This window comes from Peromyscus californicus, unplaced genomic scaffold (genome assembly GCF_007827085.1).
Source record: "Peromyscus californicus insignis strain IS unplaced genomic scaffold, ASM782708v3 Scaffold_3__1_contigs__length_106647218, whole genome shotgun sequence".
NCBI classification, from domain to species: Eukaryota; Metazoa; Chordata; class Mammalia; order Rodentia; family Cricetidae; genus Peromyscus; species Peromyscus californicus.
The window spans coordinates 22,280,006-22,295,726 of NW_026294551.1; the positions used below are offsets into that span (position 1 = coordinate 22,280,006).

General features: G+C 49.2%; 1 protein-coding gene and 1 non-coding gene across 5 annotated transcripts in view; both read right to left on the reverse strand.

The window, feature by feature from the left end:
* The window catches only part of Odad4 (outer dynein arm docking complex subunit 4), a 29,651-nt gene extending 15,549 nt beyond the window's left edge, over positions 1-14,102 (reverse strand). For 2 of the 4 annotated variants that reach the window (XM_052759758.1, XM_052759756.1), the window contains exons 1-7: positions 13,859-14,095; positions 9,036-9,167; positions 8,644-8,794; positions 7,978-8,039; positions 7,542-7,707; positions 5,622-5,846; positions 5,255-5,462 (exon numbers count right to left, since the gene is read on the reverse strand). In XM_052759758.1, the coding sequence (XP_052615718.1) occupies positions 5,255-5,462; positions 5,622-5,846; positions 7,542-7,707; positions 7,978-8,039; positions 8,644-8,794; positions 9,036-9,167; positions 13,859-13,978 (1,064 nt within the window). In that variant the 5' untranslated portion in view covers positions 13,979-14,095. Of the gene's footprint in view, positions 1-5,254; positions 5,463-5,621; positions 5,847-7,541; positions 7,708-7,977; positions 8,040-8,643; positions 8,795-9,035; positions 9,168-13,858 lie in introns of all 4 variants that reach the window. The other 2 variants (XR_008222659.1, XM_052759757.1) reach the window with 2 other exon arrangements.
* On the reverse strand, positions 4,667-4,857 carry LOC128123597 (U2 spliceosomal RNA). Its single transcript, XR_008222767.1, has one exon. It is a non-coding gene; the product is annotated as a U2 spliceosomal RNA (small nuclear RNA).
* Positions 14,103-15,721: the final 1,619 nt, after the last annotated feature.

The following is a 15,721-nucleotide window of genomic DNA, read 5'->3' on the forward strand; positions in this document are numbered from 1 at the left end:
GTCCCTTTGGTCCAACAATTTTCCCATCTAGAATTTACCTCACGATAATGTAACAAGAACACTTTTCACTAGCTGCTCTCACAGTCTGTCTAAGATAGGTTTCCCCTTCCAGAGTGGGTCCCCTAGGGGCTAGGGAGTATGGCTCAGTGCTAGAGCCTGCCTCGAATACACAGGGCCCCAGTCAGATCTCCAGTGCCACCAAAAAGTTAAAAGAGTGGGTACTCTGCTGTGGTGTGACAGGTAAACACATTGTGCTTTCTTAATTTATTATTGATATTAATGAGAGCTGCCAAGAGTGGTGGTACATAGCTTTATGTCTTTAATTCCAGAACTACAGAGGCAGAGGCAGGTGGAGCTCTAAGTGTGAAGCCAGATCGGTCTATACAGTGAGTTCCAGGTCAGCCAAGGCTACATAGTGAGACGCTGTTTAAAAAAAAAAAGAGCACAGAGAAACCCTGTCTCGAAAAACCAAAAAAAAAAAAAAAAAAGAGGAGCTGGATGGCGGCGGCGCACGCCTTTAATCCCAGCACTCGGGAGGCAGAGCCAGGCAGATTTCTATGAGTTCAAGACCAGCCTGGTCTACAGAGTGAGATCCAGGACAGGCACCAAAACTACACAGAGAAACCCTGTCTCGGAAAAAAATTTTTTTTTAAGTAATAAAAACTAAGCCGGGCGGTGGTGGCGCACGCCTTTAATCCCAGCACTCGGGAGGCAGAGCCAGGCGGATCTCTGTGAGTTCGAGGCCAGCCTGGGCTACCAAGTGAGTCCCAGAAAAGGCGCAAAGCTACACAGAGAAACCCTGTCTCGAAAAACCAAAAAAAAAAAAAAAAACTAATAGCAAGGGCTGGGGACATACACAAGGCCTGGCGTTTGATCCCCAGCCACCGCATAAACCTGGTATGACGATACACACCTATAACCCCAACAGTCAGGAGATTAAGGAGCTCACAATCATCCTCAGCTATACGGTGAGTTCAAGCTAACCTGGGCTGCTTGAAATCATATCTTGGCCGGGCGGTGGTGGCGCACACCTTTAATCCCAGCACTCGGGAGGCAGAGGCAGGCAGATCTTTGTGAGTTCAAGGCCAGCCTAGTCTACAGAGTGAGATCCAGGAAAGGCGCAAAGCTACACAGAGAAACCCTGTCTCGAAAAACCAAAAAAAAAAAAAAAAAGAAAGAAAGAAAAGAAAAAAGAAATCCTATCTCAATTAAAAAAAATTTAAAAAAAACCACAAGAATAACAATAAACTACCAGCATCCAGAAGGCACATAGGCCGGGCAGTGGTGGCGCACGCCTTTAATCCCAGCACTTGGGAGGCAGAGGCAGGCGGATCTTTGTGAGTTCGAGGCCAGCCTGGTCTAGAGAGCGAGATCCAGGAAAGGTGCAAAGCTGCACAGAGAAACCCTGTCTCGAAAAACCTAAAAAAAAAAAAAAAAAAAAAAAAAAGAAGGCACATAGGTTAAGTCTTCATCCACCCAAGAAAGAAACGAGGACTGGAGTACTGAAAAGCCTCTTGGACAAGTCACTTGGTAGCTGGTGAGAGGCTAGAATGAGGGAGGGGCACATAGAACTCACCTAGACTAGAGTTGCCAGGTAAGGCCCTGTTTGTAGATGCTGAAAAGGCAGGAACTAGCCAGGCCAAGCGGTCTGTGCTTGTAATTGTAATCCCAGCTCCTGGGAGAGAGAGGTAGGAGGATCAGGAGGTGGAGGCCAGCCTGAGCTACAAAGTGAAATCCTGTCTCAAAATAAACAGGAATAAAAAAGGAAGGGACATAGTCAAGAACACTGCTGTGTACCCCTCACTTAGCACTCTTGTTATGTGAGGGCTGATAGCAAGAGAATGGCCCTCTTCCCAAAGTCCAATGTCTCAGAGAGCCGATAGGATAGCAGCGGATGCCAGGCGGTGGTGGCACATGTCTTTAATCCCAGCTCTCAGGAGGCAGAGGCAGGCAGATCTCTGTGAGTTCAAGGCCAGCCTGGTCTACAGAGTGAGATCCAGGACAGCCAGAGCTACACAGAGAAACCCTGTCTCGAAAAAACAAAACCAACCAACCAAACAAATAAATAAATGATACTAGCCGACAGGGAGGCACTGGGGTGGGATTTCTATACCCATCCCCCATGGCTACCCCTACCCTAGAGTGAGACCCTAATTTAAAAGCTGAAGAGTGAGTGGTAGTGGCTTGGCAGAGTGAGCTCTGAGGAAAGGGACACCCTGCCAAAGGAGGCAAAAGCAGAGCTCACAGCTAGGGTCCTTCCAAGGGCTTCAGGCCAGAAAGCCGGGTCGAGTGACAGTGAAGTGAGGAAGAGCAGCCTCTGAGCACTGGGCTGTTCCTTCATGGGGAGGCCAGCTCAGGAAGCCCAGGGCAGGTGGCCAGGACATGAACAGGACAGAGGGAGATACCAGGAGCCTCCTGGACTTCCTCAAGGGAGTGGCCGCCTGAGGCTTCGGGACTCCGGGAGCAAGATGTGTGGGAGAGAACGAAGGGGCTGGTTAAATGTGGGGTTGCTCCAGGACATTCCAAGAGGAATGCCTTGGAGGCTGTTAAACATACAGGTCTGGGACTTGTGAGGGAAGAAGTAAAAAGACCTCTGGGAGATGGCTGCATCCAAGGTGTTACTCACACGCCCTTTTCTCTTTTGGAGACGGACCCTGACTAAGCAGTCCTGAGTGACCTAGAACTCACAGAGATCCACCTGCCTTCTGAGCGCTGGGATTAAGACATTCAGAACACACAAGCCTTATTTACCCTCCGTGACCCCTGTCAGGTGGTATTATCAGACCTTCGGTATAGGCGAAGAAATTGAGGGGAGGAGCAAGGGAGGAGCAACTTAAATCCACACAGCTCTGAGTGACAGAGCCGGGAGTCAAGGACACAGCTATCTCCAGCTCTGGGTCTATCCCACCCCTCGCTCCATTACAGAATGGCTAATATGTGATCCTCCTCCTTAGCCCTTAGGGACACACAAGACATTGCCCAGGAGTGGATGGCACTGAGGGTGTGCCTAAGCGAGGAGAGGGCAGGAGCCATTGTGCCCAAGGTTGGGAGTGGCACCACAGGCCACTGGGGGCTATGTCCCAGGAAGTGATGGCTCTTGGAAAGAGCCCATCTCTGGGAATGTTGACAGTACTGTTACGAGGCATGCTAGGTACTTCCCTGTGGGTCAGCATGGAAGGAGAGTCCTCAGACAAAGGACTTTGGAAATCTGTGGGGACAGCAAGAGAGAGACACCAAAACAGAGAGCAGCAGCAGCTGTGGCTAAGACCTGAGACACTGAGTAAAAATGCGGTGGTCCTACTTGAACATGAAGTGTTTCCCCAAAAGGCTCAGGCGTTAAAGCTTGGTCACCACTTGATGGCACTCTAGAGAAAAGATTAGATCAGAGCGCCAACAATCACTGATGGGTTCTTCCGGAATGGCTGCTGAGAGGTGGAACCTGACCAGAGGAAGGAGGCCACTAGGAACATCCCTTTGAGTCTCTTATCCTTTCTCTCTTTGCTCACTGGCTGCATGCTGTTAAGAGAGAGGCTTTCCATGTCTCTCCACACTGATGTTTTAGCCTGGCCCAAGAGCAATGGAGCCGGTCTTCAATGGATGGAAACCTCCAACACCAGGAGCAAAATAAGTCCTTACCCTTAAGCTATCTCCGGTGTTCTGTCACAGTGAAGGACAACTGAACAGCACGCAGGGTGCACAGCGTGACAGGAGACTGAGACGAGTTCAGAACTGTGGGGTGAGTGGACACCGTAGCCGTGAATGACCCCACAAGACGCAGAACTGGGATGCTCAGGGCTAGGGAGATGCTCAGTGGGTGGAGGCGCTTGCTGGTCTGATGGCCTGAGGTTGATTGTTGGACCATATGGTAGGAGAAGAGAACTGATTTCCAACAACTGGTCCTCTGATTGCACGAATTCTCTGGCACGCATGTGCACATGAGTGCACATATACAATGAATAAATACATAAATAAATATATAACAAATTAAACAACAACAACCCCAGGATGCCCGGAAAGTGATGGCCCTGTCAGGAAGTTTCAGGTTGAGAACGTCTTATTTCAGCAAGACTTGACAACACTGTTAAATGAATACTAGGTACAGTGTCAGGTTTCTGTTCTTCTTTTCTTATGTGTAGTTCTGTGCATATGTATGGTGTGTCCGTGTGTGTGGTGTGTATGTGTGTGTCTGTGCATGTGTATGGTATATCTGTGTGTGTCTCTGTGTGTGTGTGTCTGTGTGTCAACTGGAACTGACTGAACCCAGGGCCTTGAACATGCCAAGCAGTTGCTCTACCACTGTGCTACGTCCCCAGCCCTATTGTCTCAAGTCCTTGGCCTGTACCTTTACATCTGTCCTCTCCTCCACACCAGGTCAGGAACAGCCTCGCCCACTCCACTGAGTGGAAACACTGAGGCGGAGCCGCTGAAGGACTTGCCTAAGATCCCACTGCCCAGCCAGATCTACTGGCCTGCAGCCTTATCCTCCGGGTCACCACATGGTCCACAAAGCTCCGCTTGACTTGACCCAGCTTCCTCTTGGCCCGTCTCACACTCCATCCTGAAGCTTCCTCCAGCCTCAGCCTTTCCCATAGGGCCAATATGCTGCACTAACACCCCTGCCCTAGAATCCTCCAATGTGTTTTTTTTTTTTTTACTCCCCTCCCCCCAGGGGTGCACCGTTCCCGGAGACACTGCAATACCAGGTCGATGCGTGGAGTGGACGGAGCAAGCTCCTAGGCCAACTCCCAAATCCAAAAATCCATTTAATATGTTGTCCTCGGATAGAGGACGTATCAGATATTAAACTGATAAGAACAGATACTACACTTGATCTTAGCCAAAAGGCCGAGAAGCGATCAATGTGTTTTTTAATATGGTCACAATTACAAATTAAATGGCTAGGCCATTTTTTTTTGTCAGATATCCAAACCTATATCTAGTCATTGCTATATTCCCAATGCTAGAAACATCGGGTATGTCTGCGGCCTGATACAAGAATTAAAAAGAAAAAAGAAATCCCCAAGAACTAGACCCCTGGGGACTCATTGGAACTTTGAGCCATTGTGCTCCAGTGTATAGAAAAAAAAAAAAAAGCTACCAGTGTAGGTTAGCTTTCTACTTTTAGTCCTGAGTACTGGACTCCTATTTCCACTGGGCTCCACCTCAGGCCTGCCCTGCAGGACAGAAAACAGGAACGAAGCTCTGAGCAGCCCTGGCAAAGGTTCTCGGAGGCCTAGGGACCTTGGCCACTCACTATTCCTTGGCGATCTCCAGGTCCTTTCTGTGGCTCTGCAAGGCGGCCACCATCTGCCCCAGCTCAATCTGGGCGTTGCCGATGCAGCTGTACAAGTTCCCAACCAGTTCGTCCTTGTTTGGCACCTCGTCTTTGTTCCATTCCAGAACCTTCTTAAGTACTTTCTCTGCCTTTTGAAGGCTCCCTTCAGCACTGCCGCTGGTCAACACTGGGAAGAGAGAGAGGCGACATGGAGGTGAGGGCAGCCTCCTCGCTGTTGATGGGCTGACCCCTCTCCTCCCAGATAATTTCCATCCACGGGTCAGCGGAGCCCCAGAGCTCAGGCTATCATTGTTGCTTCCTCCCCGGCCCTGAGAACACTACCCACACATGTCAATGTCCTCTAGGCTCTTGAGGATGTAGTGGGCTGTCTGCGAGGGGCTGCGTTTCCGGTCCCTTAGCCACTTTTCTTGCATCAGCTTCCGGTCTCGCTCCCTGGCATAGATGGGCTTCTGCTGCCTCCAGAAGTTGCTACGGGTGTCCAGGTAGTTGATGCCGGTCATGATGAGGTCCTCCACGGTCAGGCCATTCTTGATGGTGCCTTTGATGAGGTCTGTGGGGGAAGGGGTTTGAGGGGGGGCATCGCTGAGATCACACATGTAAGGGTGGGAGTCCCTGCTGTAGGGCCCCGGGAGGACTTTTGCCTGCAGTCGCGGTAACAGTGAGGAAAGGAGGGAGTTTGCGAGTGGGGCGGAAAGGGTCTAATTGATCCCGGAGGAGGTCAAAGGCACATTCTTGGGACAAGCCTTTCCCTGCAAAATAGGAGGGACAAGAAGGGTCACCTGGACAACTCTCTGAGAAGCTGTGTCCTCAGGAAAAAAAAGGGGAGTCTGAATGTAAAACTTGCCAGTCCTCACCAAGTAGTCAGGAGCCAAGTAAGCTAGCCAAGTGCATGCTGGGAGCTGTTGGGGAGTGCCTTCATTCTATCTACTGTGTGGCCAGAGGTTAGAGCCAATAGCAATGATGCAAGGCCACTGCTCAGGCCACTCCTGCCCTCCACAGCAGGTCCTCTGGAGAGCAGGAAGCCTTCAGGCCTGTTACCAAGGAGATGTGCCAGCAGGAAAGCTGTGTGCCACAACCCCGCAGAGAACCCTACAGATGATCTTAGGAAAAAACTAATTCTGGAGAGAAGGGATTTGTTTCCAAGGTGACCCCTACCCAGGCTTATCAGTTCACAGCAATGCCCCCACCCCAGGTTAGTGGGGACTATATGTTTTAGGGCTCTGTCAGCACAGTGTGATGGGAAGGGTATTGGATTGGATTCTAGTGATGACATCACCACAAGCTTGCTTGTCACCTTGGACATTCAGTGAATTCTATTTCCTTATCTATGAAATGCGGGGGATGGACCAGGTGACGTTTCAGAACATGTAGTACTAATGTGCTCAGATCCCAGCACCTGCCCGTCAGGTTCCTTTACCCATGCACAGCGTATGGCGGTGGTTATGATTTGCATCTCGAATGTCCCTCCCTCGACCTCGTGTATTGGCTTGGTTCCTAGCCCGTGTACTAAGGGACATGGTAGAAGAACGTTTAGGAGGTGGAACCTACTGGAAAAAAGTTAGGCTGTTGGGAGGCATGCCTTTGAACAGGGGATATTGGAATCTCTGCTCCTTCCTCTGTCATTACTTCCTGGCCACCTCTATCCTACCAGGTGCTCCCCACTACAATGTTCTGCCTCACCTCAGACCCCAAAACAACAGAGTTACCTGAATTCCCGACTATGAAATCTCTGAAACTTAAGCGAAAATAAGTATTTTCTTTTTCTTTCTTTCTTTCTTTCTTTCTTTCTTTCTTTCTTTCTTTTTTTTTTTTTTTTTTTTTTTTTTGGAAACAGGGTCTCACTATGTATCCCTGATTGTCCTAGAACTTGCTGCATAGACCAGGCTGGCCTAAAACTCACAGAGACCCACCTGCTTCTGCTGCAATTAAAGGTATGGGCCACCCTGTCAGACCGCCATCTTTCATTCTTACAGGTTGACTATCTCAGGTGCTCTGTCACAGTGATAGAAAGTTGGCAAAGGAGCCCATGTAATTAAAAGCAGTGACCCTGAATGTGGACTTCTTGGGCTCAGATATGAGCGGTCGTGTTGTTGCCTAGTCTCATGTGACTTGAGTCAGGTGAGAACACCCTAAGACCGACCTAGGCACAGGTCCGTGTCAGTTGCATTCCGAGACAGGCTGTGCCTTAAGCATCCACCCAGGATTTCAACTGCCCCAGGCCCGCTGGCCACAATGGGTCTGAGACCTTCATCCAGAAGGAGCTTCTCCAGGTATTCCTTGTCCACGTACAGCTCCCCGAGCAGCTGCCGGACGGTCTTCTCACTCTTGAGAGAGCCCTTTCGCTTGGTTTCGTGCTTGGTGTTGTAGGAGAGTTGCTTCACGGGTGGAGGCTTCTGTTGGGCTTTCTTACTCTGGAAAACGGAGCAACAGCCAATGGAGTCTCAACAGGGAGCGGAGAGTATGCAGTATGGACTGAGAGTCTGAGACTCCGCCGTCCTGCTCCTCCAGGACTCTCTATGGGCTGAGAACCATGAAATATGCGTGGATGGGCACAGCCGGATTCCCAAGATACCTCTGGAGCTGCGGCAGAATCTCATGGCAGCCCATGACGGGAGGAAGTGGAATGCTCCCAGGCTGTAGGGTTTGGAAGGTACACGTGGCCTCAGAACCAGGCCCCTTACCTCAGCTTGTTTGCTTAAGAAGGAGAGGTCTCCTTTATTCTCTAGCTTAATTGAAGAAGGACCTGGAGGACAGAGGCGGAACTCAGCTGGGCCAAACCTCTCAGGCTTGACCTAGCACATACTTTGATGTGGAAATGGCTACCTTTGGCAAGGAGACGGCGGAGGCTGTAGCAGAGCTGGCTCTGAGCCACCCTCACACACAGAAGGTGTCTCTTGGACACTAGACAGTCCCACTAGCCCAAGGCCATGGCAGCCAGATTTGCAAATAAAGGGAGATCTGGGATTGAGGAAGACACTGTCACATGCCATTTCCATGTTCTGCTATCCACAGGGACAAAGTCTCGCTCATCTACCTCCTCCCTCTGCCGTAGGGCTGATGGGTAAAGCCAGCCCTTGGTACTTGTACAGTGAGGGAGGAGCCAGCCTCAGAAAAGCTGCACTCAGGATCCTATTCAAGTCTATGTATGACTTCAGACTCTAGAAAGGACAACTTCAGAGCAGCCCTCCTAGCATGACTAAGAGGTCACTCCATGGACAGAATTTAACCTGTGACCTCAGCAACAGCCAGATCCAAGTGTGAGACTCCCTGGTGGTAGCTGCTTGCACTCTGCACCCCAGACCTTCCCCACACCTTCCTGGGTAGGACACAGCCCCATGCTCACTCACTTCCCACTGAGTTGTTGATGGCTTCCTGGGCTTTCTGAATTCCAACTTTGAATTCCCGATCAGGTCTCAGTTTGTAGCCCCGATGATAGAACACCAAGGCAAACTCAAAGTCTCCCATGGTGTACAGGGTCTCAGCCTTCTGTAAAATCCCCTGGAATGAAAGACAAGTCAAATCCAGGTGGAGAGACAAGACCTCAAAGGGCTTGGATGGTAGAATGAAAGAGTCCTAGATTGGAGGTCAAGGTTGGAATACAAGAGGCAGGGAGCAAGTACTGAAGAGAAAAGGGCATCAGACACTAAGTGATCCAGCTGGTTCTTCAACTACCAGTAGCCAGAGTCTGCTGTAATGGAAATGGCGAAAGCAAGGCTGAGTCCTCCCACCCAGCAGTCACCTTGCAGAAAGTTGGGTCACTCTGAAGTGAGGCCTCGGCATCATTCAAGGATTTCTCCAAGTCTCCCATCTTCAGGTAGCACTTGGAGCGGGCAACCAGGCAGTTCTTATCTCCGCTTTGAAGGTGAAGAGCCTGGCAAAGGAAGCGCTCTGATGGGCAGATGCCAGGAAGAGCAAGGCAGCATCCTGGCCCCAAAGGGCAGCCCACAGCTCCTGCAGTTTGTCAGTACACTGGCCTCCGAGTCTCATCAGTCGCAAGCAGTCCAACCCAATCTTTGCTCAGTGAACACGAACATCTATGTTGGCTGATCTTGGAGAAAGCTGAATCTCGGCTACTAAGGAAGCCACTGGTTGAGACGTGGGAATCGGCTATGCTGTAGATATCTGATTTTCTGCCAAATCCTTCTAGTTCATTCCAGCAATACAACTTCAAGATGGTTTGTGTATACCAAGCTCAATAGCAAACCTCAGTTGGCTGCATACCATGGGCAATGAAAATGGCAAAGTCTAACGCAAACGAAGTAGATTTTAGGACCATCTAAAAACTTCACCCACTAGCTTTTGTGTGCAAGGATTAGAACCCAGGACTTCATGAATATTGCGGCCAGTTCTCTACCTTTGAGTTCTACCCCCCTAGCCCAAGTCTCTCCCCCTCACTGCCACCCCCCACCCCCACATTAGTTGTTTTGTGGTTGTTGTTTGGTTTGGTTTTAAGAGGTGATCTCACACTGTAGTCTTGACTGGCCTGGAGCTGTGTAGATGGACCAGGCTGGCCTCAAGCACTCTGCCGTCTTTCCTGCTTCTACCCTTGTGGGTGCTGGAGTTACAGGATGCGCCCCCATACCCAGCCCTTCCTTCTCTCATTTCTGCAGTCTCTCGCCAGTAGCAGGGATTATAGATGTGTGCCATCACACCTGGCTTGAGCCCCCCCACCTTTTTTTTTCAATGTGGCAAAGTGAAACTATCACTATCTGGGGGGACTAAGATGGAAACATGAGGAAGACAGAAGCTGTCTGGGGTCCCGAGTGTAAGGATGGGCACGCCCCTCGCTCCCTGTGTCCTGCCATCTTTGTTGTTTTTTTTTTTTTTAATTTTATTTTTTAATTAATTTTGTGTGCGTCTGCCCGTGTGCATGCAACAATGTGCACGTGGAGGTCAGGGAACAACCTGCAAGACATGGTCCTCTCCGTCCACCAGGTGGGTGTGGGATCAAACTCAGCTCCTCGGGCTTGGCCAAAAGTGCCTTTCTCCCCCTCCCAGTTTGTTTTCTTGAGGCAGGGCCTCACACAGTCCAGGCTTGTTCCAAACTCATTATGTAGCCGAGGCTGCCCCTGCACTCTAGATCTGTTTCAGCCTCCCTCAAGTGCTAGGACTACAAGTGTGTGTGTGTGTGTGTGTGTGTGTGTGTGTGTGTGTGTGTGTGTGTGTGTGTGTGAGAGAGAGAGAGAGAGAGAGAGAGAGAGAGAGAGAGAGAGAGAGAGAGAGATCACACCCAGCTATGTCCTGTCACCTTCTGATTGAGACCATAACAGCTGCAATGAATGTCTGTCCTGGTCCTGGAGTCGCCAGGACAGAAAGAGAACATTGCCCTGAGGGAAGGTGGCTGTGTATGAGGTGGCCTCCCATTCTAGGAAAGGTAGGCACCAGACAGGCGTCCCTGGGCTTCAGACTGGGTCTGCCCTCTCTGGGACCTTCCTTCTTTTCTATGAAGAGGAAGCAGCTATTATCTTTCCTAGAATGGGAGGGCTTCTCTCCCACAGCTACCTGCCCGTGGGGTCAACTCCGCTTTCTGTTTCAGCTGCTCCAGGACCAGACAGCTCTAGGGCAAGAGGGGAATGGGCAGGGGCAGGGCTCCTGAACTCAATCTGCCTATCTGGTCATCATTTCTCTTGAAGGGTGTGACTAGGGAGAAGAGGCAGAAGACTGGGAACAGCTGAGAAGCTCAACTTTGTGGAAATCTTGGGTTCAGTTAGTAGGTTGACACTTCATTTAAGGGTTTTTTTAATTTAATTAATTTTTAAAATTTATTTTATGTGCATTGGTGTTTTGCCTGCATGCATGTCTGTGTGAGGATGCCAGATCCCCTGGAACTGGAGTTACAGACAGTTGTGGGTACTGGGATTTGAACCCTGGTCCTCTGGAAGAGCAGTCATCTTTTCAGCTCCCATTTAAGAATTTTTGTTCGTTTGTTTTTCTGGTTTTTCGAGACAGGGTTTCTCTGTGTAACAGCTCTGGATGTCCTAGAACTCGCTTTGTAGACCAGGCTGGCCTCAAACTCGAAATCCTCCTGTCTCAGTCTTCTGAGTACTGAGCTTACAAGTACCCCCATGCCCTGTTGCTATGCCATTTGAAATAAGGAGAGTTGGGTATGGTAGCGCCCACCTTTAATCCTAGCACTCTGGAGGCAGAGGCAGGTGGATTTCTGAGTTTGAGGTAGCCTGGTCTACAGAGCAAGTTCCAGGATGGCCAGGGCTAAACAGAGAAACCCTGTCTTGAAAAACAAACAAAAAGAAGTTAGATGCAGGCTATGGGCTGGTCATGTTCCTCAGTAGAAGAGCAATTGCCTAGCATGTGGGAGGGTCTGCGTCCCAGTACCACAGCAGGAAAATACAGTATGTGCTTTCTAGCAAAGGAAATTGTTATTTTCTTTTAGAGGCAGGGTCTCCAGTATCCCAGGTTGGCCTTGAACTTGCAAAGTAGCATGGATGATCTTAAATCTCTCTTCCTCCTTTCTCTACCTGCCAGGTGCTCAGTTTTAAGCAGGATCAAGGGCTTCATGCATAGGAAGCAAACACTCTACCAACTAAACTACGTTTCCAGCAAAAGGAAAAGGTTGTAAGAACACTTTACAGTGTGGAGGTTGGCACCTCAGGCAACTGGAGTCTGAATGTTTGGCTTGGAGGATCTTCCTCCCCCACCTGCTAGTTCAGTGCAGTGACCTTGGGCGTGTTACCTAACTTCTATATCCACTTCCTCATCTATAAAGTGGAGTGCAATAGTAACTCCCTCATAGGCATGCACTGTGCTTGGCGGTTTGTCTAGTATCCTAAAACAACTCCCAACCCCTTTAGGATGCAATGGTGCAATCTTTAGCAAGGTTCCTACAAGACACTAACTTCACTAATGACCAATTTCTTACACGCAAGCCTGCGCCAGAGACTCTGTGGCTTCCACATTTAGCCTCTCAGGCAATCTGCAGCTAATAATGGGAAACTGAGTTTATCAAGAGAAAGGTAATCGTGAAACATTTAAATGCCACCAACTGGCAGACATAAATGACAAATGGGAGAAAAGGCCAGGACTTCTGTGACAGCGGTGTATCACGGGAACCAGTAATATTAGACACAAAAGAGATTATCAGGCATCATCAGGACCTCACATTGCTAGTGATGGCGTGGGGCTGGAGATGTTTCAGCAATTAAGAGCACTGTCTGCTCTTACAGAGGACCTGGGTTCAAGTCCCAGCATTCATATAGCAGCTCACAACCCCCAGTAACTCCAGTTCCAGAGGATCTGAAGTCCTCTTCTGCCCTCCAAGAGCAAAGCACGATGTGGTTGCATGCATATACTGAAAGACCCTAGCCCTTCAGGCTTATACCCCCAAGCCTCAGGAAGAGAGAAACTTCAAGCACCAGGAAATGAGAAACTAAAAATCTAGTTCCAAGGGCCACCTGACTCAGCCACTACTCAATCACCCCTGTAACAATATAACAATGTAAAAAGATTTCTGTTAAGAGATGTGCTCAACTGTGACTGGGATAGTTGCAAGTGTTCCAGGAAGGACCACTGTGACCTTTGTAAACTCGACTCCCGCCCTGATACCCACCTTGAGGTTTCAGGAAAAATGTGCACACTGATGTAACTGTCCCCCCTCTGTGATCACTCTGTGACCAGACCATGATCTTGTGAAATGAAATTGTATGAGAATTGTAATCTTATGGCTTTTGTGGGGTTTTCCTTTAAAAGTCCTCATGGGGCTGCAGTAAGATGTGGCTCTTGCTCTTAGGAGCAGAGTTTGCCCTTCTGTACAGAAGCCAATAAATTCCTTGTGCTGTTGCATCAACTGGACTGGAGTCTGGGTTCTTGGGGCGCCCACTTGAGACCCTAAACTTTGGGGTCCAACAATACACGTAGGCAAAACACATAAAAATATGTTTAAAATGGTGATGGGGGCTATTTTTAAAATAGAGATGATTCATTGGTTAACAGCACTTACGACTCTTGCAGAGGACCCAGGTATGGATTCCAGCACTCACGTGGTGGCACATAACTGTCTGTAACTCCAGTTCCAAGGGATCCAATGCCCTCTCCTGGCTTCCACAGGCACCAGGCATGCATGTATGCATGTGCTATACATATGTACAAACATATATGCATACATACAGGCACTTGCTCATACACAAGTGCGCGCGGCGCGCGCACACACACACACACACACACACACACACACACACACACACACACACAAAATCTTTAAAAAAAAAATGTGTTGAGCCAGGAAGTGGAGTTGCAGCACGCCCAAGTTCAACTATAGGGAGTTGGCCTCCAGAGTACATAAGGAGACCAACTTCCAAAGGTGTCACACACCGGCAGTCATCACTCAGGCTGTTGCAAGTTTGAGACCACCCTGGACTACAGAACAAGACCCTATCTCAAAAGAGGAGGAGAGGGAGGGAGGGAGGGAGGAGGGAAGAAGAGGAAAAAAGGGAGGAGCTGGAGGAGGAGTGGCAGAAGGAGGCAGAAAAAAGGGAGAGAAGAAGGGGAGGAGGGGGAAGGAGGGAGAAGGAGGGAGGCGAAGCAGTGATAGGTTCAAGAGCGACTCACATTGCTAAAGCTCTGGGCGGCCTTAACATAGTCTCCGCACAGATACAACCTCTCGCCCTCTGCCATGTAGGAGGGAAAGGTGCTTCGCAAGGTATCAGCTTCGCCATCGGACATGGTCATCTGACTTTTGGAGATTCTGAAGCGGATCCAGAAAAGGAAAGAGGCTGGAGAGAACCTCCGCCTAGTTTGTGGCGGCCCCGTCTCTTAGCAACCCAGAGACAAAGTTTGACTTCCGGTCCCTCCCCTCCCCCGGGCGGTGTTAGGATCCTAGGCGAGCCTACCCAGTGTGCACATGCGCGTGTGTGGCTCCCTGCGCACCGGTCGGACAAGTGTTGAGCGCGTGGCCGGCAACTGCAGGGGCGGTGGCGCTCCGGAGTGACCGCTGTTGTACAGGGCTTGCTTCTCTCCCCTGTCGCCACGTGGAAAGCCTCTCGGGCAAGGCAGCCAAGAAAAATGAGAATTGGAGGCAAAATTCCAAGTAGGCAGAAGGCTTAGGCGCTCCAGGTCCCATCGGAAAGGAGAGAGAATTTTGAACTTGGAGTCAGAGAGCTTGGGCAGCCTTCGCTCCTGTCACTTTCTAGCCGCGTGATCCTAGGCCAAGCATATTAGGGAACTGAAAAGAACACTTTCCACCTGCCAAATGAACATGAAAATAATAGAGCCCTCAGGGACGTGAGGATTTGCATGAGAATACAGTGGAGAGTGGGATGGATCTAGCTTTCAATTTCACATATTTATGGAACATTGGCTAATAGCAAATCTAAACTAAGGTCTAGCCAGACAACCTTCCCCGTAGATTTAGATCCACCAAAACAAATAAGTAAATAAATAAATAAAGTGGATTAATGGCTGTAGCCATAGCTGAGTCGGTAAAGTGTTTGCCAAGCAGGAACCTCTGCTTGGATCCCAAAACCAAGGTACAGTCCAGGGTGGTGGCACAATCGTGTTGTACCAGCACAAGAGAAACAGGTGCATCCCTGAGGTGTCCTCTGACAGCCACACTCTCGCGTGTACAAACACACATATGATCACACACATTTAAAAAAAAAAAAAAACTACTGGGGGCTGGAGAGATGGCTCAGCAGTTAAGAGCACTGGCTGCTCTTCCGGAGGGCTTGGGCTCAATTCCCAGCACCCACATGGCTGCTCACAACTGCCTATAACTCCTCTTCCAAGGGATCTGATTCTCCCATACAGACATACTTGCAGGCAAAACATCTATGTATATAAAATAAATAAGTTATAAAAAAAATGGTACCTCCAAGTTCCCACAATACTTTAAATATTTCAATTAACTGGCTCAGCCACACTGCTTTAAAAAGGTCTATTCCCCAAAGAGATTGTGACTTAAGAACTTTTGCTTTCCCCCCCCCAGATCTACTCATTCTATTTTATTTATTTATTTATTTATTTATTTATTTATTTATTTATTTATTTATCTATCTATCTATTTATTTATTTATCTATCTATCTATCTATTTATTTATTTATTTTGGTTTTTCTGAGACAGCGTTTCTCTGTGTAGTTTTGGTGCCTGTCCTGGATCTTGCTGTGTAGACCAGGCTGGCCTTGAACTTAAAGAGATCCTCCTGCCTCTGCCTCCCGAGTGCTGGGATTAAAGGCGTGCACCACCACCTCCCAGGCTCATTCTATTTTATAAGTGAGTGTTTGGGCTGCATGTATGTATGTATGTATGTATGTATGTACACCATATGCATGCTTTGGTGCCCATGGAGGTCAGAAGAGGGTATCAAATCCTCTGGAACTGGAGTTACAGATGGTTTCCAACCACCACTTGGATCTCATGCAAGAGTAGTCAGTACTCTTAACCACTGAGCCATCTCTCCAGCCCAGAACTTTGTC